The sequence below is a fragment of the Colius striatus genome, chromosome 13 (assembly GCF_028858725.1).
Source record: "Colius striatus isolate bColStr4 chromosome 13, bColStr4.1.hap1, whole genome shotgun sequence".
Classification (NCBI taxonomy): Eukaryota; Metazoa; Chordata; class Aves; order Coliiformes; family Coliidae; genus Colius; species Colius striatus.
The window spans coordinates 8,197,062-8,222,374 of NC_084771.1; the positions used below are offsets into that span (position 1 = coordinate 8,197,062).

A 25,313-nucleotide genomic window follows, 5' to 3' on the forward strand; every position below is an offset into this window, starting at 1 on the left:
TTCCACTCCAGACTACCAAATGAAACAAGACAGCCAACTCACCCTTGTTATCCTCTCAATGCAATCCTGAGGAAGGAATCACCACCACACTGACTTGCCCAAGCACAGAGCAAGTCTGTGGCAGGAACTTGTCAGGGCAGCTACTTCTCCCAGTAACACTGCTTTCAGTAAAACATACCTGACCCTCACTGATAGCAGGTCCAGCTCTCCACAGCTTTCTATTCCAGAGAAGTTGAGTACATCATGAAATATTCTCCCTACACTTATCATTTTAGACCCAAACAGATCAAAGCTCTAGTTCTGGGACACATCCTCAGCATCACGTTGCCACACACCTTGGGAGAAGGGTTGTGCTGTTTCCAAGACAAGGCAGCAGAACCCCCACGGCCCAGGAGTTGTGCTCCACTCCTCTACACAGTTTCAAAAGCAGTAGCTGAGAGCAACTACTCCTAGAGTCACTTCTCAAGTCCCAGTTCTTGGTGCAGAAAGCCTGCTTACTGTTTTACTTCCAGCCATGCAACCGGAGGCACTTTCCAGGAAAGCCAGAAGGCTTCAAACACACATCAGCTCTCTGAGCAATCAGTGGCAGAAATCTCACTGCAATGCTCAGGAGCTCAAAGCACAGCAGAGCTCACAGGTAAATGCTGAAAGGTGCTACAACAGGCTGCTGTTGAATCCTCCACTGCCTTGCTCTATTAGCACATGCTAAAGAGATCTCTCATTAACACAGCCACATGTAACACTAAAACAAGCAAACTTGTCCTCACAAGCCTCACCCCCAGCAATATTCACATGGATGAATCCCAGAGCACGTCCTTCCCTTGCTGCTGCAGGACTGCAGGTACTGCCCCCAGGCCCACCTCACAGCCCCCATCAGCACCGGGAACTGCCTGCTGGGAGCAGGCCTGAAGACAGGTATCTTCTCTTCCCTCTGTTCCACACGGTTGCTTTGTACCCTAAAGCATTTCCACAGCCACAGGGAGTCTGGCTTCGAGCTGAAAAAGAGCTGAAGGTAAGAGGAGAGAGCACTGAACACTGCCTGAGGCTCATCACCACCGCTTCCCCCACGTGGGCCACACACCAGCCCGCTGCAGGCACGAAGTCACACAAACACCAAAGTTTTAGAGAAACATTTATTATAGGGTTGCAGAATTTATGCCAATATAAAGTCCCTTAATAAAACTCTCAAGTTCATCAACTGCAGGACACGAACTCCTCGTTATCTTTAGGCTGCAGCTTTCAAAGAAAGAGGAACGATTCTCTGACTGCAGTAGCAATGCTACTTGCTCATAAAAAGTTGATCTAAAAAGTTTATATAAGCCAGAGTAGTTTAATTCTACAGCTACAGTCACATTCACAAGTGAGCTATACCAGAACAGGTTTCTTGAAATAGGAAGTTACAAGATAAACCAATTCATAACCAAAAAAATACTGACAAGCTTTAAGAGCAACTCTATCCGAATCTAACAACTCAATACCACAAAACCAAACCAAGGTAGAAGAATTCAACATGAGCTCAGGGAAGGTTCCAAATATACATACGAATTCAATACAGTAATTGCACAAAATGAAACAGGGTAGTGTTAAAGGTTTATGATCACTGAGGTTGGGTTTTACATGCTTCACACATGGTAGTTAAAATAAACCTTTAATGATACTCATCAGAAGGGAGGGGGTGTTTTTTCTGTAGCCAGGATACGGAGTGCAGAGCTATCCTACAGAACTACATGAGATGTGCAAACCACAGATCATTATTATTAATCATTCTGTGAAAGGTAAGGTGAACAGAATTGGTTCCAGCCAAGGAATTGGTTAACATTTTTTTATATATATATATTTTTCTGCCATTCCCGGGTTACACTAAATCAAACACATTCAACAGACAAACTGATATTAACCTTCTAAAAAAACCAAAAACCTTACTCAAATTTAAGTTTTACATGAGACAACTAAAAAGTTAATACCAAGGATCAAAGAAAGCTGAAATGGTGACTTTGTCTCTGAAACACAAGCAATACACAGAAAACGCATAAGGCTTTTGATTATCACTGCACGTTTAACTGGAGAAGCCAGTCTAATGCTCAGACTTCTCCACGAAGGTGTGAACTAGTCACCTCCCCTCCAACACCTTTCACTGTTGACAGATCTTTGTTTCAACAACGAAAGAGTTCTCAAAGTGTCTGATTGAGTGACAGTTCTCCACTGAGCGTTTCTGCAGACCTGGGGAGGAGAGAAGACGAGAGTCTAAGAACAGCACACCCACAACCCGGCAGCAAGTACCAACAGGCTCTGCACAGTTATCGGCGGCAGGGACACAATCATTCGGCACACACCACCTCCACAGCTGGGATTCACCACTAGAGCTCAACGTCAGCTTGTTTTCAGTCCAAAAGCCTCGTGGTGTTTAGAATGGTGACAAGAGGGAGGGGGATACACACAACACGGGACAAAGCAAGCAAGCACTGTCTTCTACTGTCCCCACCATCATTTCAGTGACAAGAGACAACACTGAATACATGGCTTATGGCAGAGCTTCTCACGGCCCTTCCTAACCACAAAGGAAAGGAAAAGCAGAGCAGGTTGAAGTTACAGGGAGAGTTTAACTCAGAAAGAGTGCAGATACCACTCCTCACACCTTTCTCAGCACTTTCTCCCACTCAGAGTGTATCAACAGAGAATGTGCTTCTCCAGAGAGACCTGTGAGGATCTGCCACTCAGCTGATGAGCTTATTGAAGCTTTTTCCTAACACTATTAAAGTGATTTTCTGTGTTTTGGGACATGCCAGGACTGAACCTGACACAGGCAGTTTACCTGTATCAGCTGTGTTTTTTCTATGTATCTTTCCAGGAGACAAGAATACAGTAGTTTTGCCATCAAGATAAGATGCTCAGCTAAAGCACTTTGATATTACACAACAATTAGAGAAGAAAGATTTGTAGCTTGTCTAATAATCAGAGAACCATTCAGAAGCTCTCCATTGAAGTCTAGGAGCAGTAGCTCTTAAACCCAACCCAGCAGGGCACTGCTTTCATTTATAAACACTTAAAATACACATTGTCCTTCGGTTCATCTCAATCTTAACGTCAGCACAAGCTAAGAAGTTCCCAGTGGCTGTTTAACTGGATACAGAACTGAACAGTCAGGATGACCTGTCCTGTTTTTCATGCCTTCAGTTGTAACTGCAGGGAACTGCTGCAGAACCTGAGGTCAGTTTGATCTGACAGGTGAACCATAAGCTCTACAAAATCTTGGAGCCAATGCAGCACCAGCTAAATGAGACTTCTCCACAGAAGTGACGGGAGTTTATCCATTTTAGTCTAATTATTTATGTGTGTATGGCTTGTACACACTAGAAGAAAGGTGTGCTAGGAATCTGATATGGAAGGCAAGACAAGCCTTGTTCCTAAACACTTTCCTCCTCAGCAGCAGTCTTCCATTGACTAGATTTCCAACCTACCTCACCCCAAGGGCAAACAAGGTTAGTTACAGGACAGAAAGTGTACCAAGCAGCATTATTCATTTACTAAAATCCTTTCATGCGAATATGCTGCATAGTAAACAAAACTTGTACAGAGAAGTCAACAATATGCTATAGCAAGATGACTTAAAGGAAACATCACAAACACTCCTTGCAATAATGTCTGTTGAGTACAATTTTCCAGTCAGAGCAGCAAACAATTTCGCTGTTGCTTTTGTGAACAAGTCTAAGAGACACATACCTGTCCCTCCCATACAGGGAACATCTGCTGCTTCTGCCATGTGCACTGCACAGGACCAGTTTAACGCTCCTATGTACAGAGCCTCATGTCTAGGAACAGGACACAGTCTCCAGCAAACAGCAGATGTGGCTCCTGCAAACTCTAACTGGGCTGAGGAAAGGCTTGCCTAAGAGCCTGGCAGGAAAACCAGAGCAGAGTGTCCTGGCAAACTAAACATTTGCATTCTGAAAGGATGTAACTGACAATGGATTAGATTGCTATTAGCTGGCAAGAGCAGGAAACTATGGAATGCTTTGAGAACTACAGACAGCTAGAATTCATAACATCATGTTTGTGTACTTCAGGCTCAAACCACTGACATCCCAAGTTCAATCCTTTTCACAGAATGGCAGGGAGTGGTGCAAGCAGACAGTAACCAAACAGAGCTCAGAAGTTCCTATGATGTGCTCTTCCTCTTTCAGAGAGGAAGTCTGGGATGTCCAGAACTAGCTGTTCGGTGAGGGGTTTTTTTCCAGAGCAAGTGAAGGGCTTTTACTTGGTGCTCCTGTAATCCAGTTTTAGATAGGACAGACTAAGGTGCACCTACAGAAACTCACATTATCAGATGGATTATAAGAACTTGAGGGCCAAACTAACTTAAAACTTCAACCAGAAGATGGAACAGAAATAGCCTTAAGTTCAAATTTGGTTTGGGCACGTAACCTCTCATTCCATAACTGAAACTCTCTCTTAACACGTTCAAATGAAACTTCACACACAAATTTGAAAGCAGGAGAAAATACCCACCAGTTGCAGCACTCTCAGCTCACTTGAACACACAGAGATTTCCAAGTCTAAAAACTCCAAAGGTTTAAGTACTTACCCTTTCCCTACTTGAACAACACGGGAACTTACCCGATATCTGGTCCCTGCGCTGAAGCCTGAACGTCTCTTTCCCAACACAGAGTTGGTAGATGAAGACACCCAAATCAGACACATTATCTATCTCCTCTGTAACCACCATTTCTTCACGGACTAGGTAAGTCTGAGGCAAGTAAGAGCCAGTCTAAAAGAGAGAAAAAACCTTGAGACACAGCATCCTGCTAACAAAGGACAAACATCATTACATTTTACTCTCTGCCTTGGAAGGGCTTCAGGCACTGGATTTCATGTTTCTTTCTTTTTACTATTAAGTTATGCTGCTCTTGTAGAGCTGCATACCAGAGAAGTTAAAAACTGACAAAGACTATTTTAAACAGCTGCAGTTGCACCCAAACCAAGCACAGTTAACCTTAACACTGCTCTCCTCACATGAAGCAAGCAAACAGAACCTGCAAGTTTGTGTGCAACACAAAGTTTGCAGTTAAAAGAGAAACAAAACACCAGGAAAGTGTCCATGTCTGAGGCAACTTATTTAATATACAAAAACCAGCAGTGTCACCTACAGAAGTTAAGACTTCACCATAAGATCACAGCACTATTGACATCATTCCCATCCCTCACGACCAACTCATAAAAATGACAGTAGGGAGACAGACCTAAACCTTGTCTTGAACAAGCTAAAACTAGATCAGGTGGCCTCCAGCACCTGGTGTCAATAACTTCTATCAAAAGTACATCCGACACAGGATAGTCATTCCTGCATTTAACCTGGAAGCAATGGCAAACATTATCAACTTGATCCATAGGTCATTTTGGAAAAATACCAGTTTTAGTCACTGAAGAGTCAAAATGTTTGCGGTGAGCTTCTAACTACAGTGCCAGTAAAACAGAACAAGTTAGTATTCATCTCCTCATTAAAGCTCTCAGGAGGCAAGTGAGCTTTCCAGTAGTAACTTTCAAGTTTAAGCTTTTAATAATATTTGGAGCTTTCTCAAATTCCTTTGTAACAGCTAAATTTAACCTTATTTGCTGTTTGCTTTCAGCTTTCATAATGCAAGGTATTAATAAAGAGCATTAAGCATGAACCTACTCAACATGATACACACTGACAGCTGGCCTTCACTTCAGCACAGCGACTGAGCCAGGGGGATTACGTACTCTGATGGCAAGAGGATTGTTCTAGCAAGGAACTGTAGCTCAGGAGCAACACTCAGCATTCTTATCAGAAGGGATCTTGGCAGCACAACCAAACAGCAAAAGTTTCCACGTACCGCCAGCTTTGCAAAGAGATCCATCAGGTTTCTGGGCGGCATGACTATGGACGTGTTCAGCGGGATCACGTAGCAGTTGCCCAGTTGCAAATCAAGATACGCCGTCAAAAGCTATTTTGGAAAACAAGTTTTCAATTAAGCATGGCCTTGGATGATTAGAAGACAGTTCTACCAAGATTAAGGAGGAAGCTCAAAAAGCTGGAGATTACACACAGCTCGTACCAAAGCGATGCGTTCAGGAGCTGTCTGCAAGAGCCTCACTGTTACCACTTCTGCAAAGTGGCTGTAGCCACGGCTTGTATTAACACAGAGAAAGTATTTGGGAGTGTGCTCTCCTAATTGAAGCAATCCAATTAAGCATAGTACAAACAAGAGGTATCCATCTGCTGAAGAGCAATCACTCCCTGTAAACAGCTCCTCAGAACAAGTGGCAGTTATCTGGAAAGTCACATCAGCACTAATCTCTGCTGTTCTTCAACTCAGTGATAAAGTTATCAACGTATCTACTTGGTTTATTATGACTTTGCACAGCACTTAACCAGAACCAACTGAAGCTCTTCAATGAATTCCTTAAGTTATAGCCAAGGTTCCGTCAAGACAACACAGGCAGCACAGTTGCACAGCATTCCACACTGCTGCTGAAGGCAAGCAGGTACAGAGGGCACTTTTAGTGCCTTTACCACGATGATGTCTGCACTGCCAAGGTTTGCTTTACAACCTACAGGAGCTTTTACAGCTGACTAAGGATAACTGTTAATAATATCAACACAACTTGAATTAAAAAGTCAAATTACAACCATCCTCTCATCTTTGCTTTAGAGAAGCCACATGCAGCTGACACAGCACTTCCAAGCTCTAGATTTGAGCCCCTTGAATGGATTGCTCAGTTCACTTACCCAGGGCTCACACTTGTTAGGAATTCTACATTTTGCTGTAACCCAGTCTGTCAGAATTTTAGAACAAATCCTCTCTTTCCCCATTTCATAACCCACATACAAATGTTCTCCCATCCTCACTTCCATTTACATAGGGTTCTTGACCTAATAACAAGTGTCACTTCCAGATATCTTATGGGAAACAACATTTAAATTTGCATTGTTCTGAGGATGATCCAGTTGGAGTCCCTGTGTGTATGAACTCCTCTAACCCTTTTCCCTTGCACAAGTTAAGTCAGAGTTAAAAGGGTCATATTTCCCACACTGTTGAACCCATCCTCAAGGAGAAGCTTGCACTGGCTGTATGAAAGCCTCAAGAATGAAAACCCTGGAGCTGATATGATTACCACAGCTCCCCAGTGAGTAACGAGACAAGTTATTCCTCCTCTCTTCCCATATACTCACCCTATCGAAGTCATGAACGATGGCTGCAGGATCGCTGTCCGAGAACTTGGGCACAGGCACGTCGATGATGGCGATGTTGTCGTCCTCTCGGATGTCAGCTTCCTCAGCAATGGGCAGGAAATAAGGCTCTACTGCACGATCACGATTCTCGTTCTCAAAGTAGCACATCTCACCACGGTACACCTTATGCTGAAAGCAAGAGCAAGGCTGGTGAGATGTTACAGCAAACGCCTGAAAGTGTCTCTAACACTTAAGCTCTGACAACAGACACAGCAGCCCCCACGTCCCACTTATGGAAGGGTTTCTATTACAGTGGCAATCTACTTATAATTACTTTTTTTTTTTAAGTTTAGTGTTGCTTAAATAACTTCCACATTACCTTAGGCATGAAGTACTTGTAGATGCAGGCTCCACCAACAACAACTCCTGCCAAGATGAACGCTAGACCCAGCAGAGTCAGCAGACATCTTCCAGATGAATTTTCACCTCCATGTGTGGCAATTTCTGGATCCTTTAAAGAAAGACAGAAGAAAATTAAGAAAGCATAGCTGCTCTCAACTTAAAGTAAATCATTACCTGCTGCTTCACTTTGACCTACTATCCTTGTTTCTTTTAGGTGTGCAGTAAGAATTGCAAGTCAAACATCATATACTAAGAAAACATTTAGCTGGAATACTACTGCATCATGTTAAGATCAGTTTCCCAATGGCACCGGATGAGGGTATTTTCTTAGTCAAAAGATGCTTTCTGGACAAACATTCAGCCAGAAGCTCTGAGGTGTAGGAAATTTAAGCAATTGTAACAGAAGATACAGAGCTGCAATTGCAATGTAGTAGCAGGGAAGCACAATCTGTCAAGCAAGGTCGTTCTGAAGTACAGTGTTTCCAGGCCTTTTCCCCAAAGCCTATTTCCTATCCTCCCCTCGCTACCAGATGGATTAAGAGAATATTACTTTTCCTTACAAAGCCAGACTAACTAACATGAAAAGCTAAGATGCAGATTTGTCTATTAACTGGGGAACATCTGACACTTGATTATAACATTCAGGTTCTGGAACTTGTAATTTGCACACATGAAGCCTACCATGAAAGAGAACAACTCACCAGCTTAAATGCAGCTTCAAATTATGCCAAACAAAAAACAGTCTCTATGGCACATCCTACCTTGCAGCTTCAAACTACTCTTTCTTGCACCAAGGAGGTTTTGTTTTTAGGTGCCTGAACCATACCTCTTGAGTTCAGTGACCTGTTCCTGTCCCCAGTGTTCTCTCAAACAGAAAATGACTGCACCCAAAGGAACCGACTATCACTAGCACCTAACACAGTGATGAGTTGTGTAATACTGATTGCAGAGATAGCAGTGGCTCTGAATGCCAACTTATCACTCAGGAGTTCTTTCATTGCCTTCCTAGACTTCCAGATGAAAGGCTCACACATGCCAAGCTGACAGGAGAACAGCAGAAGTACCTTCAAATTCTGAACAATCCAAAGACTTTTACTTTTAGCAAACACACACTGGTTTGGAGTCTTTAACCAACCAAAACCCAAGCCTCAAGGGTTTAGCTAATCCATGTATTTGGTCAAGGATGTCCTTTTAACAATTCATGACCCTGGTATTTAGCGGCTCACTTCCCTGACCTGCTCCTTGTACTGGAGGTCAGGAAGAAAAATTGGCTTTCAGAGAAAAAGATCTTTTCCTTCACGTTGCTCCTAGTCAGTAGCTAGATCTAACACAGCAGGTTCCACAGCCTTTCTTACCTCAGGTCCCACTATGAAGGACATAACATGAAGTGGCCTGTGATCAGGACAAGCCACAGTATGATTACAAAGGCTGCACATATTTCCATGCTCAGCAAGAAACAGCAGTGCCAAAGTCAAACACATCAGCTAAGCAAGTACTGAAACAAAACCCAAGCTGTTTTGCAAAAGTCAATACTCCTACATTCCACTCTCGCATCCTCCAAACAGAAAAACGTTGGTTCAGCAAGACAGAAAGTGCTACAATTGGCTAGTTAAGGATTTGGTGGGGGAAAAAAAGAAGCCACCAAACCAAAAAACCTGGTTTCAAGTCAGTATTGTGCCACATTTATATGCCACTAAGTCAAAAATATCTTTCAGGTTTAATTGGCTTTGAAGATCAAGCCTAGTTGTGTTTGCCTCGTTCTCTGCCACTTTCACCTACACCTTTCAGTAGCTCACCCAGTTTATCGTGACTGGAACGCAATACCTTTTGGCACTCCAGACCTGCCAGTGCTTGGATGATGTCGACATATAATTAGCTACACTTGCACTACACGTTATTCCAAACAAAGCAAAGGTATTTATCATATTAAGAAGGGATGTCGCAGCCTGAATCTGAGAAGAAAGGAGTTGACAGAGCTGATAAGAGAACACAATACCCCGGCTTGGCTCCAGCAGCTTACAAAGCCTCCGCTCCAAAATAGTACGGCATAAAAAAGTGCCTGCAAAGCAAATGCAGTTCTGAGCTGTGCAGTGACAAGCAAAGCAAACTAGGAGTAAGAAAGAAGAAGAAAAATCGCTTGTGTTAACATCTGCAGCTAGCACAAGACACACTGTTGACACACAGTCAGCTCTCTGCAGAATCTGCAGGGAGAGTATTCTGCAAGCTCAAGCGTTTTGTGCAGATATTCCAGGGGCCTTTTATTGTGCTGTTCCAGCCAACATCAGCCATTAAGCTTGTTTGCTCTGCACAAATATTCCAGACATTAACAAGCCCTAGAACAAGTTTGTGTTGGGAGTAAAACTGTGAACTTGATGTTTGCATCCAATTCTAAGCCCTGAAGTCAGAGTGAAGGGTTGTTAAAACCCCCACATACCCACACGCAAATGCAAAGGACAGTGTGACAAGTGTAACCAAACAGCACGAGCAGCTCCTCAACTGAGAAGTGCAGCTACCAAAGGAACAAAAGAAAGGTTGTGAGTGTGTCTTAAGTATTATGCTCAGAATCTGCACGGTACAGGGCCAGCAAAAAATGAGTGTAACAAGTTGCACCTGGAGTAGCCGATGAGTTTGCCCAGACGAATGACATTTCCAAAGGTTAACAACTAGTCGTTTATCTGCACTGCTTCACTGGTTTCTCCTCCTGATCTAGTAACTCCGTGCTACTGTGTTAATTCTGTGCACACATACAACTCCTACAGCTCAAAAGGGTCAGAAACACCACTCTGCATCCTTCCCCTTGTAAAGGGAGGCTATCTCAGGAGAGGCAGAGGCTCTGTAGGCTGGGACACAAGCTGCTTTCCTGATTATAGCTTAGAAAGGAAAAACATGAAACTACCAGAGTCCAAGCCCACAGGTAGGGTTTTTTTTCTGATGATGGTTTTGTTTGGAGTTGAGGCTGTTTGTTTTTGTTTTTAAGTAGCCCCACTCCCTGATTATAAATAAACTCGGTCCATCCCATATCCCTCCTTTAAAGCTGATTTATTTACCTAGATGCTGAGGTCCTTCATCTGACTGAAAAACATCAACAGCCAAGCAAGGCACCTTCAAAATAAAGTCTCCCACAGATTTGGAAAGTTCAGTTCAAGTCAGCAACACGGCACCTCGTTCGGAAGGAAAAGCCAACCACAGAGTACTTGTCTGGGTTTCTATTTAAAACCCTTTATGGCAGGTTTCTTAATTTAAGCTAGACGTAGCAGGAGCCCAGACACCTCACCGCAGTGCCGCACTCCAGCTCGCTGCCTACGAGGGCTTCAGAGCAGCAGCGAGCGGAGGACGAGCCCTAACCCACTCTGTTCGCCTGCAAGACGCTGCTACAAACCCCATTCTATGTGTCCTGGAGAGGGAGAACAGGCTGAAGCCCAGGACCCGGCGCTCTCCCTGCTCCTCTCTCCCCGGGCTGCCCACGGGACTCACCCGGCCGCCGGCCACCAAGGTTTAAAACCCCCGTCAGGAAACATGGCCCTGGCACGGCTCCAAGCGCGAAATAAACAGCCGGCTTATCCCGGCCGTGCGAGCCCGAAGCCCTCTCGGGTAACGTAACACCATCCCGCAGCTCGGGGCACGGCCCGGGACACCCCGAGCGGCACCGGGCTGGGAAATGGCTGCGCTGAGGGAACCGCTAACGGCTGCGGCTCTCCCGGAGCCGCTCCGCCCGGCGGCCCGTCACGGCGGCGGCCCTGAGGGCACAGACCCCGCACCCGCGGCTTCCCCCGCACCAAAACCTGCCCCAGCTGCGGCCGCAGCAGCCCCCGGGGAGCTGCCGGACGCTGCGTTTCCCCGGCCCGCAGCCGCTGCGAGAAGATGGCGGCGGCTTTCACCTCCTCCTGCCCCCCCCAACCCACCGCCGTCCCTCGGCACAGCTCCTCCCGCCGCGACCCGGCAGCGGCGAGACTCCCCCCCGCCTCTCCCCGCACCTTATCGGCCACCAACGCTTCGGCCGCCTCCTTCTTGGGCTCGTCCTTCTGCGCGAAGGGGGAGTTGAAGGCGATCTTCACCATGGCGCCGGTGCTGCGCGCCGCCGCTGCCGCTGAGGAGCCGCCGGCCGCGGGGCGGGGCGGGGCAGGACGCGCCCCTTCGGCGTGCGCAGCGGGGCGGGGCGGCACCGAGCCCCGCCTCCCGGGCCGGGCCGGGCGGGCGCCCCCTGCAGGCCGGGCCCGTCACACGGAGAGGTGCCGCGGATGGCGGCGGCGCTGGGACTGCGGGCACGCGGTTGTCAGGGCTCCAGCGAACCTTGGCAGCCCTAAAAGCCTCCTGCGTCCCCCCAGAAAGGGAATCAGACACCCAAGCACCATGAGAGAGAGAGCAGAGGGCTTGGAGATGTGCTGTAACTCCTTGGGGGTGACCCAAACTTGTCATGTCTGTGTGGAAGCGTCTGACGGCACCCTGCGAGAGATCACAGCGTCACAGAGCCATTTCGGTTGGAAAAGACCTTTAAGATCATCAAGCCCAACCACTCACCTCGCCCTGCCCAGCCCACCACTGACCCCTGGCCCTCAGCACCTCAGCTTTGGGATCTCTCCAGGGCTGGGCACTCCCCCAGCTCCTTGGGCAGCTCATTTCAGTGCTTAACAAACCCCTCAGTGGAAAGATTAGGAGTGTAATCAGCTGGGGAACACCATTGCCTGTCCTTGGTGCTGAGGTTGAGCCTACCACACTTGCCCCAGAACAGCCTTTATTCTCAAGGAGCTCCCTAGAACCACCATATCTATCCCCATTAGATACTCTGCAGCTCCATGGCTGCATAGGGACCTTCAAAGAAAAGGGCAAGGACCAGACTCCTGCCTGAAAAGACCTGCATCCTAAAACCACCCTGAAATCCAGGAGAGGCTGGCCGTGGTGTGGGCAGGCCGAAGTGTCAGGGTACAGGAGCGAGTGGCAGCAGGACTCGGCCTCTGTGGCATGTTTCTCCAGCCCCACAGCAATCACCTTCTTTCCTTTTAGCCCTGTGTGAAATTTGTGCAGATAATCATCCAGACTTCTAATTCTCTGTGTTTTACACTGGTGAAAAGGAGTCATCCCTGGGACACCCTCAGTGATGGGGGTGTTTTTATTCAAGCTATCTCCCTTCTCTTGTGAAATATGGTCTGAGGGATCTTTAACAGCCAAGAAGACAGACAAGGCATCACCATTCATTTCCAAAGGAGGAGGAGAAGAAAAGGTTTCATATATTAAGACTGTTTGAAACAATCTGCTCCTTCATAAGGATGAAAATCTGGGTCTGTCTCACCAGGCTTCTACTTTATGACTCTAGAAAGAAGCCTGGTTTGAATCTGGTGCCCCCACCGTTGAACTCTTCCTCTCAGACAGCTGTAATTAAACAGAGCTGAACACTATGCAAATATTGAAGTAAGTAATTCTTCTAAGTGCAAACAAAGTGCAATGTGTATTCCAGCATTCAAAGCGTGTTCCTGTTCTTCTGCAGATGCAATACCACTGTTTCCTTTCAAGATCATAGGTTTAATATTGCTCCCTTTCATGTCATTAAGAACTTGGACTTCAGAGAAGATCAAAGTTTTTCCCGTCTATTTCACCTGACTTATGCTTCATTTTACCAAGAAACCAGCAAGACATGAATTTTCACACTTCCTAGCTCTAGCGTGTTAGGAATAAGTTAAGTCACAATCTCATCAAAGTCCCTCAAACACAGATTTAAAACCAGATTAAGTAGATTTCCTGTATGGCTGATGCATATCTCCATTCTACAGCCTGGCAGTTCATAAATGATATGAATTTCCAGAATCTTAATCTAGTATAATTACTTCATGCTTAACCAAATTGACTCTATCTCCCAATTGCCCATTGCTTTCACTTGAAAAGGAACACAGAAATAAACCTGAAATAGACACTTGCCACTTATCAAGACTGGTGTCTGTACACCCCAGTTTGCTCTCTATGTGCTGTGATCTGTTGCAAGGGATGGACACACAGAACAAACCCATATCACACCTTGATGTATTTTGCTAAGGTGGAAATGTAAAAGCCACAAGAGTTTGTTTTTGGCACTCACTGAATCTGCAGCACTGGAACTCTCATTAGACTTGTGATTTGTAGCATGTGATGATCATTTATCTCAATGCCTTCAAAAGCTACTTAAAAGCTGCAGTTTCCAGGAGAAAGTCATTCCAGTATCACCAAACAATTTTTCTTACCCTTACACAGCTGATAACTGTCGATCCAGTCAGTGATTACTCCTTCCTCTTACAATTGTCTGACTGCATTTTGGGGACCAGCTGCAATCTGAAGTGCCAGGTCTGGGGAGACAAATTCCATCCTGAGATGTATGGACAGAAGGAAATGTAGTTTTCTTTCAGACTTTTGCCACACGCCAGCTGCAGTTTAGGCCTGGAAATCCCAAGGCATCTAAAAAAGTAATAGCACTCATTTTTTCAAATCCCATAACATTTTTTATTCTCCTTCTTACTAACATACCCTGACTTCAGTTTACTGCTATTTATTCTGAGATCATCTTTATCACCTTGCAAGGCAAGAGATTATCCCCTTATCCTTAATCATCCTTTTAATCCTTCTGGTGTTTCTAACTTTAAAGCAACACTGCTTGAAAATGTGACAAATACACAGGCTAGATTGTCTTAGAGATGGGAGGAAATTGGCCAAAAAGAAGGGTGAACTGGTGTGCTGTGATTCTGTTACTTTTCAGCTTACTCACAGAGAGAAGTCAACTGTGTTTCTTAAAAGTGGCATTAAACACTGACACCTCCCTTTTACTGGTAGAGACGATGTAAGTAGCTCAGACAGTCTAAGAACATTAAAGAGCAAGGTTTGTAAGGTGAGGTACTATCCTTTTATTAGGCCAGTCTTTGGCTCAGCAGATCATGCCACTTCAAACACCTTTTTTGAGCAATTCTGCACTGAACTAAAACTAATTTTTGCCATGTAGGAGTTTTAAAATTGTTCTGATGTACCTTTAAAAACTCTCAAACTTTCTCTCACACTCAAGTTCACCCTGTCTCCTCCTCTTGTGTATACCAGCAAAACACTCCCTTACCTTTTGGGAACAACATGATACTTCATCTGTCCTAGGTTGTAAAGTATTCTCAGACTTTGAGGTAGAAAATACTACACATATATGCATAATGCTTGACAGAGTGTGTTCTAGTTCAAACAAAACTATGGTCAGGAGGGCTACAGTCCAGCAAGACACGTCAGCACAAGCTTTCCACTTCAGCTGTCACTCACAGCTTAATTTCAGGGGTTTTTGTCAGGTCTGAAGCCATGTACACAGTGAAGTACTGAAGTGCATTTCCACTTAGCTTGAGCTTTGTACTCTCTCTGTGCATTGCATGAGTTCACAGGTAACAAGGGTTGTCCCCTACCCACAGCACTACATCTGCACAGAGTATTGCACAGCTGAGTCCCAGCTCAAAATCAAGGTAGCACACAGAAAGCAGCAATAACTAATGTGCATAATTGATAGTAGATTTAAATACATGCAATACATATAATCTGGACTGGTTTATGAGTACGATCATTACTGAAGAAGGACAACAAAGGCAAACAATAAGTACGTCACACGGGACTTAAAGAGAAACTACCAACTCTCTCTTCTCAAAAAGTTCTACCTTTTGCCTCCAGTCCTTTTCCAACCCTCTCCCTAAGAATCCCTCCTTTGCCACCTCCTCAGTCCCTTTTCCCTCACTCTCTAGCTCTGGCAGCCTCTGTCTCCCTTCCTTCTGTGATCACTGACCCACAGACCTCTTGCGCTCCTACCTCGCTCTCGTTTGTAAGGCTGTTGATAAGGGATCTCTATCTCAGACTATGAAACTGTTGTGCTGAAAGCTGCCAGTATAAGCTGTTGTAGAGGAAAGCTTTTCCCCACCGTGTTGAGATGAATTTGGGCCCTTGGCTGAGGATCTCTGTTTCTGGATGGCACATACTGTGTTTGCTCTGCTGACATCCCTCACTGCCTGCTGTGCTTGTCTTCACTGCAGCGCTGTTAGATTCATATCTGTGGCAAAGAAAGCACACATTACTCACTTCTACTGATGACCTTGTTACAAAATACTGTAACAGGAATGTCAATTAAATGGAAATAGCCTATTTACATTCAGGGGAAAGCCTGTTTTCTCTGCAGTGACAAACCGTGGAAGTGGTGAGCAGAAAAGCGAGGCTGAAGGAGACAGAGAAGAAGAGGTGATTATCAATCAGGCAGCAACACCAAGAGCATATCCCCTAATGGCTGTGCTCAAACTGGTGCTGAAGAGGACTCACTGCCCACACAGCCATTGCCTCACAGAGCAAAATTCCACAAGAAATTCCAGTCCTCCAGAAAATGTGCTGAGCAAGCAGCACACCCAGGGTGATCAGCAACCCCAAACAATTAAAGGGCCAAATCTGTCCCAGTGTAACTGCAGTGAGGCAAGCAGAATTACACCAGGGATATATTAGGAATCCTGTCTTGGCAGGTCTCAAAAAGCATTGCTGAACACTGCTATAAGAGGAAAACCAACAAACACTCAAAGCTCAAACTGCCTTCTATTGAACTGGCCAAATATGCATTTTTTGGACACAGATTAATGTTTATCTTGGCACTGAGGGGTGTCATCTTGGGTTGTCCCTTTTTCCTTTCATGCAAACTTCCCCTAAAACTCTCCCTTACAGATGGCATACCCAGAACCCTCCCTCTGGGAAACTGTGCTGGCTGGGGCTTGGTTCACTCCACAGCTTGGCAACATCATCCTGCAAATTGCCCTGCCTGGGACTGCTGGTGGTGAGGGGCCCTGGGCTGGATGAGAACCATGGGCTGATCAGAGGCTGCTACTCGTTAGACACCCTAAATAGGAAAGTGCTGGGGTTACTCTCACCCCTCCATCTTGGCATTTTCTCTGTGTCCTGATCTCTGTTTTGCCATCAGCATTGTGAGGTGGCGTCTGGGGCAGCCCGCTGGAATGCAGAGCCCACACCTATACCCAAGACTCAGCAGACATTGCTGCAGTGGCCACCCTCTTGTTGACAGCAGCAAAACAACCCAAGGTGGACCATACTTGCCATCACAGTCACTGTTTGAACTTAGTTTAATGGTGAGCATGGACATGGGTACACTTTGTGTGGCTACTCTGTCCCCAGCTGTGCCCAACTCAACATGTGTTTGCTGACAAATGCAGCTAAGCCAGAGCTGTACATACACTGCAGCTGCCTGAGGATGTTCCCAGACCAACTGAACCGTGTTGGCAGAAATCCCTAATATGCTGTCAAGACTTTGCATCGACTGGTGGAGCTTGTTTGACTTGTTCTGTGTGGGTTTGCTTTGCAACGTGTTGATATGGCTGTGCACACAGGGGCAGCTCTTTCCTGGCTTAATAAAAGCAGTACCTACAGGGAGAGTACTCCTGGAGCATGTAAATGATTGCTGTGGAGGCACATCCTCAGTTTAACACCAATCAACCCTTTCAGTGAAGATGTAGTTCTGAAAACAGCCATGTAGACAGGAGCTCTGGTTTGGTTTGATTGTTTCTATCCCCATGTTACATGCACACTACTTGCATATTGAGTAGCTGTATCTGTTACTACAACTCTAATAAAGGATTTATAACAAGACAACATCCCAGCTGGAGAGTTTTCTTATTTAGAAGATGATACAACTAGGCACCCAGTCTGAGCATGGTACCAAGAGGCTGTGGAAGTTTTTGGAGCTAGGGTGAAAAATCAGCTGTGAGTCTGTCAAGGGCTTTAGCAGAGTTTTGTTAATGATGCAGAAGGGTATCAGAGCTGGAACTCAGAGTACCTGGTTAGTAAAAAAGCTATAATGCAATTGCAGAGACACCATTCCTGCAAATAGCACCCCACTTTTGTATCTAAATAAGAGCAGGTAAATGTTTCAGGTATCACAGTCATATAACTAATTGAGGAGAACTTGAAGGAACAGAATGTTTTCTTGTATCACCTCACCTACCAAACTTCATCCCATTAATGCCAACAGAAGTGATCCTTGGACTTACCTTTTTAAGAGAGTACCTTACCAACTTTTGCAGCCAGTTGCACTTACCTTTTGCTTTCTTTTACCTAATGAAATTACATGAACTGTTGAAAAAGGAGCATTTTTGGCAAACAAACCTACCTGTGCCATCATCTACTTCTGTGGGCATTTTTCTTCAGACTACAGGTGTCCCTTTTCATCTGTGTGAAGCCTATACTGTCAAAAATAGACCTACCACAGCACACCTGTCCTAACAGCAGCTTGGATCACAGAGGCTGGCAGTTAAAGAGATTTGTAGCTTGCTTTTTTTTTCCCCCTACAGATTGTCAGTGAAGCTGTGCAAGGAGGATGCAGATTTTCTGTTAAGCAGCAGCAGAGGTGACAGTGGTATCCTGTTATGGTGTTTATCTGTGAGCAAAGGGGCTGATGAGAAGCAAAGCCTCATCAAAGTTGTGGTGGCTGCTCCTGGGTGAAGAAAAAAGCTGGTTGTGTAAGAAGAAGGCTGTGGAACCCAGCTTGTGTTTCCTCTTTGCAATGCAGGCAGGAAAGAACCTGTGATCATGCACATACAAACACACATACACGAGTTTCCTCTTTGCAGTGGAGAGAGGAAGAAATATGATCACACACACGCACTCTCGAGCAGATACACACACACACACACAGAGTTTAATCCAAGAGCAAAATACTAGGTCATCAAAACAGACCCTAACAAAACTGTTTGTTCGGGCTTTTTTGTCAATTAGTCTTGAGAAGATGCCTTTTGATTCCATTTTAAAGCATTCTGCTGCGTGTGGTGTTTTCATAGGCTGCAGCTTTTACTGCAGAAGGTGTTTTCTGTTCATATGACAGACACCACATCATGAGACAGGAAATAACCTGTGGTACTTCATTTTCCTGTTCCAAGAGATATCTTTTAGTACTGATGAGACACCTGGTGATGCCAGAAGTCTTTGATGGGACTTCATGTGATGCTATTTTTGAGTGTGATGGCTCTCCAGCAGACAGCAAGGTGAATAGAATTTGTGTTTTGAAGGAATGAGATTAAGAAATCCCTAAAAGGTCATTTTCTGCTATCACACTTTAGTATGAAACTCCCCAGTTCAGAAACAAAGTCTTTTTAAGGAAAGCAGCTCAGGAAATCTTGACATCTCACCAAGTTAATGTTATGGACTTGTGCCTGGATTTAGCCTGGTATCTACTGTAACCAAAGGTCCTTTCCAGTCGGGCTGCTCCTCACCCCCAGCTTCCCAGCCTGTACCAGAGCAAGGGCTTTCCCTGGCCTGTGTGCAGAACCTGACACTTTTCCCAGCTGTGCCTCTGGGGTTTCTGTGGGCCCAGAGATTATTCACATCTTTCTGGGCTGAGGCTCCACTGCTCTTTGCATCAACCACTCTGCCAGCACCAGCAAATGTGTCTGATCATCTGCTCACTCCCACTGGATCACATCTATTCTCAAACACACTTCTGCTCATGGGTAGCAATCCTCCCCAGGGCCATTTTTGACCCTGTTTAGGTGTTATATATTAATGCACCACGTGCTTTAGTCAGAGCAGTCACTGCATAACAAAGGGAACAAGGAGGAATATCCGACTCACAGCAGTATTACCCTGTTCCTTAACAGTGGGCACAATGATGAAGTCAAATGTCCTGAGTTTCTGGTTCATATAATTAGTATTTACAAAAAGCAAAAGAAAATCAACCATATTATGGACTGATGGGGATATTTACACCCAAAGTCCTCCACTGGGATGTGTGAGCTCTGCTCCTTGACACCATTTCCATTCCTTTCATACCTTCATGTTTCTTTAATGTTGTGAGGGAGGTCATGTTCCCACTGCTCCATCTCTGACTCTTGCCTGTTCCTCTGCTAAGCCACTGGGTATATAGGATGAAGCATTTCCAGGAATGTGACCCTTTAGTGAACACAAACAAACCTCAGTTCCTCTGCAATTTAGAAATCTCTGAAGGTTTTAGTGGCTCTTTCACAGTAAAAATCATTTTAGCATTTGGATTCCTTTCTTGGAGGTAGCAACACAGCCACCCTAGAGGAAGGACTGTGCCAAGGTAACAGTGTCTTTACTTCCACTTCTCTAAGGATTGCATCACAGAGAAACACAGTTCTTGACAGTTCTGATGCAATGTTTCCCCTTTTGGTAATGTTCAAATAAACTAGGAACCAAATTATGTTGGGAATTCCCACAGAATCCCTTTCCCAAAGGCCTAAAGACTCTTTGCAGACTCTTCTCTTGGGATTCCTAATGTTTTTCAAAGAAATCAAAGCTGCTTCCACAACTCAGGAACTGCTGCTCCTGCTGTCCACACGGCTGTCAGGCTCAGCAGGAAAATTAGTTCAGTCTCAGCACTGCTTGAGCTTCCCATGAGGTTGTCAGGAGAACAATGACCTTATTTCTAGGTTATTTTCTTCTACTTCTTCCCAAGTGAATATTCTCATTAGTGAAGGACATGACCTCCACTGCTGTGTCCCCCTTACTCTGTGTCATATGCTGGAGACCTGGAGATGCTGCCACCTTAAATCCAAATTTAACCCTGTGACAAGTGTGCATCACCTCTTTCCTGATGTTTAGCCTGTTTCAGTCAGCAGAGAGAGATGGTGTTTGCTGGTAGACAGGAAAAAGATGCCAGAAAAGATGCCATATAAATACCTGAGAGTCTCCTGGGAATTAAGTAAACTGAATATAACAAATAGATATGTCTTTGGACTTGCTTGCCGAGAGCATTGCTGCAGTTTCTTGGGTGAGCTGCTTTTTCACCTTAATTAGCAGAGCTGTGTCTCCTTCATCTCAAGACTTACTGAAAACTAATACTAACTGATGCCATTTTCTGCTTAATTACTACACTAAGAGGATAAGGTGCAGCCTCAATCCCGGTTTCCATCATTTCCAGACCTTGGAAATAGCCATTCCACTAAAGATACTGCACAGATTGTTGTTTTCGTGATGAGGTTGCTCACCACGCTTTAATCAGCAAGAGAGAAGGGACTGGGAACATACTGGCCATGGGAAAGAGCTGGGCAGACAAAATAAGTGACATAAGAAGGAAAGTGGTGTGGGGCAGCCCTGGGGGAAGGAAGTATTGCTGTAACATAAAAGTCAGGGCTTTCATGAAATCCATTCTGCCCCTCTGTGCAGGTTGTTGGAGCCACCCAGCAGCACTGGGCTGAGGGCAGTTCTGAAGCCTGGCTATGCCAAGCCTCAACATACCCAACCTCATCACTGTTTCCTCGAGTCTCTGTCCTGCTGAGGAAGCACTGATGTTCACAGCTAGCAAACAGATAAAGAGAAAGAGATTCTCTGCAATGCCTGAGAGTGAAGATTTGGGTATAGGTACAACAAAGTCGTTATTTACAGCTATTATTTTGCTGTAAAATGGAGCTGCTGCAAGAAGCCACATGACAGGGTGTTGGCTTTTTATCTAAAAGAGGCAGAAAACCTCTGTGAGGGTGGAGAACCCAGGAGAGGGGTTGCCCAATGCCTGAACCTGCTGCAGGGCAGGGAGGCAACTGCCTGCAGGGAGCCTGCAAGGGGGAAAAGTATTCAGGAGGGAGACCACTGATCCCTGATCTGGGCCAATCCTTTTGGATCCACACACAGAAGGAGATGGGAGGCCAGAGAGATGAGGATGCTAAGAACTCCACAGACACTTGGATGTTGTGCTCAGCTGCCCAGGGTCTGGTGGCTGGGCTCTCTGGGACAGTGGGCAGCCCTGTCCTCATCCTGCTCCTCTCACCATGGAGCACAGACCCAACCAGGTCTGTGGCACTGCTCTCTTACAGTGAGCCAGACATGTCCTGCCTCCCATCAAAGACCAGACCAGGGGGATTATTCTTCAGCTTATTATCTCTCCAGCAACATTTGTCACTCTGCTTTCCCTCTCTGAGTTCAGACATTTCCTTGTCACTCTGGAACACACAAAGGCACATGGGGAGTACAGCCAGCCTTATCAGCCTCCTGCCTTCTGCTCAGCTCTGAGCTGCCTTCAAACTTTGGCTCTTTCTCCTCCAACTCTTCTCCTTCCTGGCCCAAGTCCACACAGGGGTGGGCACCATTGAAGCCATGCAACTATCACTCAGTGAAATATTTACATCACTAACTTACCATTGCCCTCCAGAAATAACTGGGGGATATATAACCAGGAGCTTTTGCAGAAGTAAAGTTGAACCAGAAGGTAAATGAGAGAAGAGCCCAAGCCAACTGCCTCCCAAATACCTTCCTTGTATCACCCTTCATGCCTCAGCTTTTCCACAAAGTGCTCTTTCTTCTACCAGCTCACCCCTCTCCCAGAATATTGCATGATGTTGGAGTATGATTTCTCACTGCAGAAGAAAAGTCTCATTGTTCAGCACCTTCCTCTGCTGAGTTACACCAGAGGGGCAACTATTTTGGTAGAGTATACATAGTTTCCTCATACCTGACTAATAAGTGAAGATGAAAAGTGTGATTCATTTAAAAAGCACAGATAATCCTCTGAGAACACTGAACATGCATCTTTGAACTTGCCTTGATAGGCTTTAAACGACAAGCAAATCTCAAGCAAATGGTTTAATCTCAAGGCTCCATCTTGTGGCAAAGTAAAGTAAATTCACTTACTGGGAGATGAATATTCTTCCTTCATTTCCACCGGTTCTCCTGTAGTCACCTTGTGCCACTGGGGCGATGCAGAAAGGCGCGTGGAGCCTGAGCCAAGTGGGAGCAGAAGGGCAGAGAGAAGGTGTTCCTTTCTGTTTGGGTTCTATCGCAGCTGTATGCATTTGTATTAGGCACATATGCATTCCCCCACCACCCCCCATAGTCAGAAACAGCAAAAGGGGCTGCTCACATACAGGATAGCTTCCATTTAATTGCCTTGTCAGCCTAGAGCAGCAGAGAGCTGTGACAGCAATGCAATATCCCAACTATCCTGAGCTTCTGTGTACATATGGCTCAGAGAGGTAGTGGAAATAAGCTAGAGAACAGAAAAACTTCCTCTGGAACTCCTTTGGTGCTGAGGTGAGGGAGCCCTGGCCCAGGCTGCCCAGGGAGGGTGTGGAGGCTCCTTCTCAGGAGGTTTCCAACCCCACCTGGACACATTCCTGTGCCCTCTGAGTGAGGGGAACCTGCTTGATCAGGGGCTGGGCTGGAGCAGCTCTGCAGGGGCCCTCCAACACACATCATTCTGTTATTCTGTGACAGCCCAATGCAGGAGCTGCCCCTTCACCTCCCACACAGCACAGCCAGGAGGTGCCATGGCTCTCTGACTGGCCAGGGTGGGCAAGCAGGTAGGGAACATCCCTGGCTGCTGCCACTCCTGCCAGGCTGTGCCCTGGGAAGCTCACCAGCTCCTGCATGATCAAAACCAGCCTGGCTTTATATTTAGCAAGAGCAAAAAAAAAAAAGAGGAAGGTTGCCACAATCCCACGTGGTGCTGGAGGGAAGATGATAAGGCAGCAGCACTGCTTCCTCCCAGCACCCCACGGAAAGCACAGGCTTTATCTGGTGAAGGCAGAGCTGCCCAGCTGCTGCTCCCCAGTCATTGGGCATGGCACCAGTGACCACGTTTTTGAGATATAATGCAGCAGTGTAAGAGGAGATAGTGGTGAAATGGCCCTGGGTATGAGCAAAGTGATGCTCAGCCTGGCCTGACTGCAGTGTTTTTCTCGATGGTTAAACATTCCTCCCTTGTAGAGCAGCTTTTTAATCAGAACTGCTGACTGATCAAAAGCCATTTGTAGTGATCAAAGAGTCTCAAGGGCTGGAAGGGACCTGCAAAGCTCATCTAGCCCAACCCCCCTGCCAGAGCAGCACCACCTAGAGTAGGACACACAAGAACCAGCTGGGTTGGAATGTCTCCAGAGAAGGAGCCTCCACAGCCCATCTGGGCAGCCCCTGCCAGTGCTCCCTCACCTCAGCAGGGAAGAAATTCATCCTTGTGTTTCTTTGGAACCTCTTCTGTTCCAGCTTGTGCCCATTGCCCCTTGTCCTGTCATTGGCCATCACTGAGCACAGACTCCTCACACCCACCCTTTATGTATTTGTAACCATGAATGAGGTCACCTCTCAGTCTCTTCTCCAAGCTCCAGAGCCCCAGCTCCCTTGACCTTTCCTCACAAGGGAGATGCTCCACTCCGTCATCTCTGTGGCCCTGCACTGAACTCTCTCCAGCAGCTCCCTGTCCTTCTGCAACTGGGGCCCAGAGCTGGACACAATATTCCAGATTGGCAGAGGAGAAAGGGAGCAGAACTTCTCTGACCTACTGCCTACAGCAGATGCCATTGGCCTTACCCACAAGGGCACGTTGCTGGCTCATGGCAACAATTTTGCTCTGCTTTGTGCCATTAATGTCATTCTAAATGAGGGACTTCACAAGCACAGACAAGAGGTGCTGGACAAAGATGAATGTCAAATGCTACATATTTGCAAGACATTTCTTCATACAGATACAGTGAAACACAACTATATCATAGAATCCCACCATGGTGGGGTTGGAAGGGCCCTGCAGAGCTGCTCCAGCCCCAGCCCCTGCTAAAGCAGGTTCCCCTCCATCAGGGGTCACAGGAACGTGTCCAGATGGGTTTGGAAACCTCCTGAGAAGGAGCCTCCACACACCCCCCTGGGCAGCCTGGGCCAGGACTCTCTTACCTGAACAGCAAAGAGGCTTCTTCTCATGTTCCAGGGGAACTCCTTGTGTTCCAGCTTGAGTATCTTCCTCCTTGTCCTGTTGCTGGAAACAATAGGAAAAGATATCTTTCCCCCAACCCTCCTGCCACCCACCCTTTAGGTACTTATAAGTGTTGATGAGGTGCCCCCTCAGCCTTCTCTAATCTAGGCTAAACAGCTCCAGGTCTCACAGCTGAAGAGAGCAATGCATCATCTCCCAAATCATACCTCAGGTGCCCGTGTGTGATATCCCACTGGCAACAGCTTCTGGGCTGGCTGTAAGCTGGGCACATGCTCTCAGACCATCCTGCCTTTCTGTGCTCAACTCAAAGGGAATCAGTGAGCTCGTGGGCAGCAGCAGCTCCTGCCTTTGTTAGACATGTAGGGATCTATTGCAATTTGAGGGACTAATTGCCCTGACTCAAGAGCATTTAACAAACTGAAATATCATTCTGCTCCATGCCTTTTTTATTTTCTCCTGTTCCAGCTACAATGTCAAGTAACTAATGAATGCAACATGATGTGGTGTTCAGCTGAAAGCAGCCTTTTTCCTGTTGCTGTTCCTCACATGTTGGTCACACCCATAAGGATCTTCATAGGAAATATTTACTTTGAGGAGTTTGCTTCTAAGTATGCCAAGTGATCAAAAGCAGGCAAGGCATGTTTTGCTCTCATATGACTTCAGTTTTTCCTGGAAACAAACGGGAACAAGAACAACAACAACATAAATGTCTTACTTTCAAAATTAATGCAAATCAGCTTGAAAATCTTGTCCCCATAAACAAACACTCTGTTCCTTCTCAGGCAATCTCCTGTTGACTTTTATGGGAGTAGAAGCTCCAGGAAGGATAAACACTGGGGAAAAGTGAGGTCTCTAATGGTGGTGTCTGGCAAGTGTTGATGTGCAGTGCACGTGGAGGTGATGCAGACACCCTCACACACGTCCATTTCAGGCACTTCTCAAACTGGGGCATTGGCACTGAGAAAGGGGAAGGAGCTGCCCATGCAAAGCTTTCTCCTTAGTGCAGTCTCCAGGTTTCACATCCTCGAGTGTTTTTACATAGGCAAG

General features: G+C 46.0%; 1 protein-coding gene and 1 long non-coding RNA gene across 2 annotated transcripts; both read right to left on the bottom strand.

Moving 5' to 3' along the window:
• Positions 1-1,119: 1,119 nt before the first annotated feature.
• On the bottom strand, positions 1,120-11,721 carry ITM2A (integral membrane protein 2A). Its single transcript, XM_062006489.1, has 6 exons — positions 11,569-11,721; positions 7,572-7,703; positions 7,193-7,381; positions 5,853-5,963; positions 4,615-4,765; positions 1,120-2,220 (listed from the first exon to the last, which is right to left on the bottom strand). The coding sequence occupies exons 1-6, from the start codon at positions 11,650-11,652 to the stop codon at positions 2,132-2,134; spliced, it is 756 nt and encodes a 251-aa protein (XP_061862473.1). The 5' UTR covers positions 11,653-11,721; the 3' UTR covers positions 1,120-2,131.
• A 99-nt stretch (positions 11,722-11,820) lies between these two features.
• Positions 11,821-24,563, bottom strand: LOC133626628 (uncharacterized). The gene is made up of 4 exons (XR_009819689.1): positions 24,473-24,563; positions 22,199-22,285; positions 13,804-14,014; positions 11,821-12,037 (listed from the first exon to the last, which is right to left on the bottom strand). It is a non-coding gene; the product is annotated as an uncharacterized LOC133626628 (long non-coding RNA).
• Positions 24,564-25,313: the final 750 nt, after the last annotated feature.

Bases quoted from the DNA above. Each gene is read 5' to 3' on its own strand.
- ITM2A (XM_062006489.1), bottom strand. From the start codon at position 11,652: ATGGTGAAGATCGCCTTCAACTCCCCCTTCGCGCAGAAGGACGAGCCC. The intron at 4,766-5,852 runs GTACGTGGAAAC...TCTCTCTTTTAG, and splicing joins ATCTCTTTGCAAAGCTGGCG to ACTGGCTCTTACTTGCCTCA. The intron at 2,221-4,614 runs GTAAGTTCCCGT...TCTCCTCCCCAG, and splicing joins GCGCAGGGACCAGATATCGG to GTCTGCAGAAACGCTCAGTG.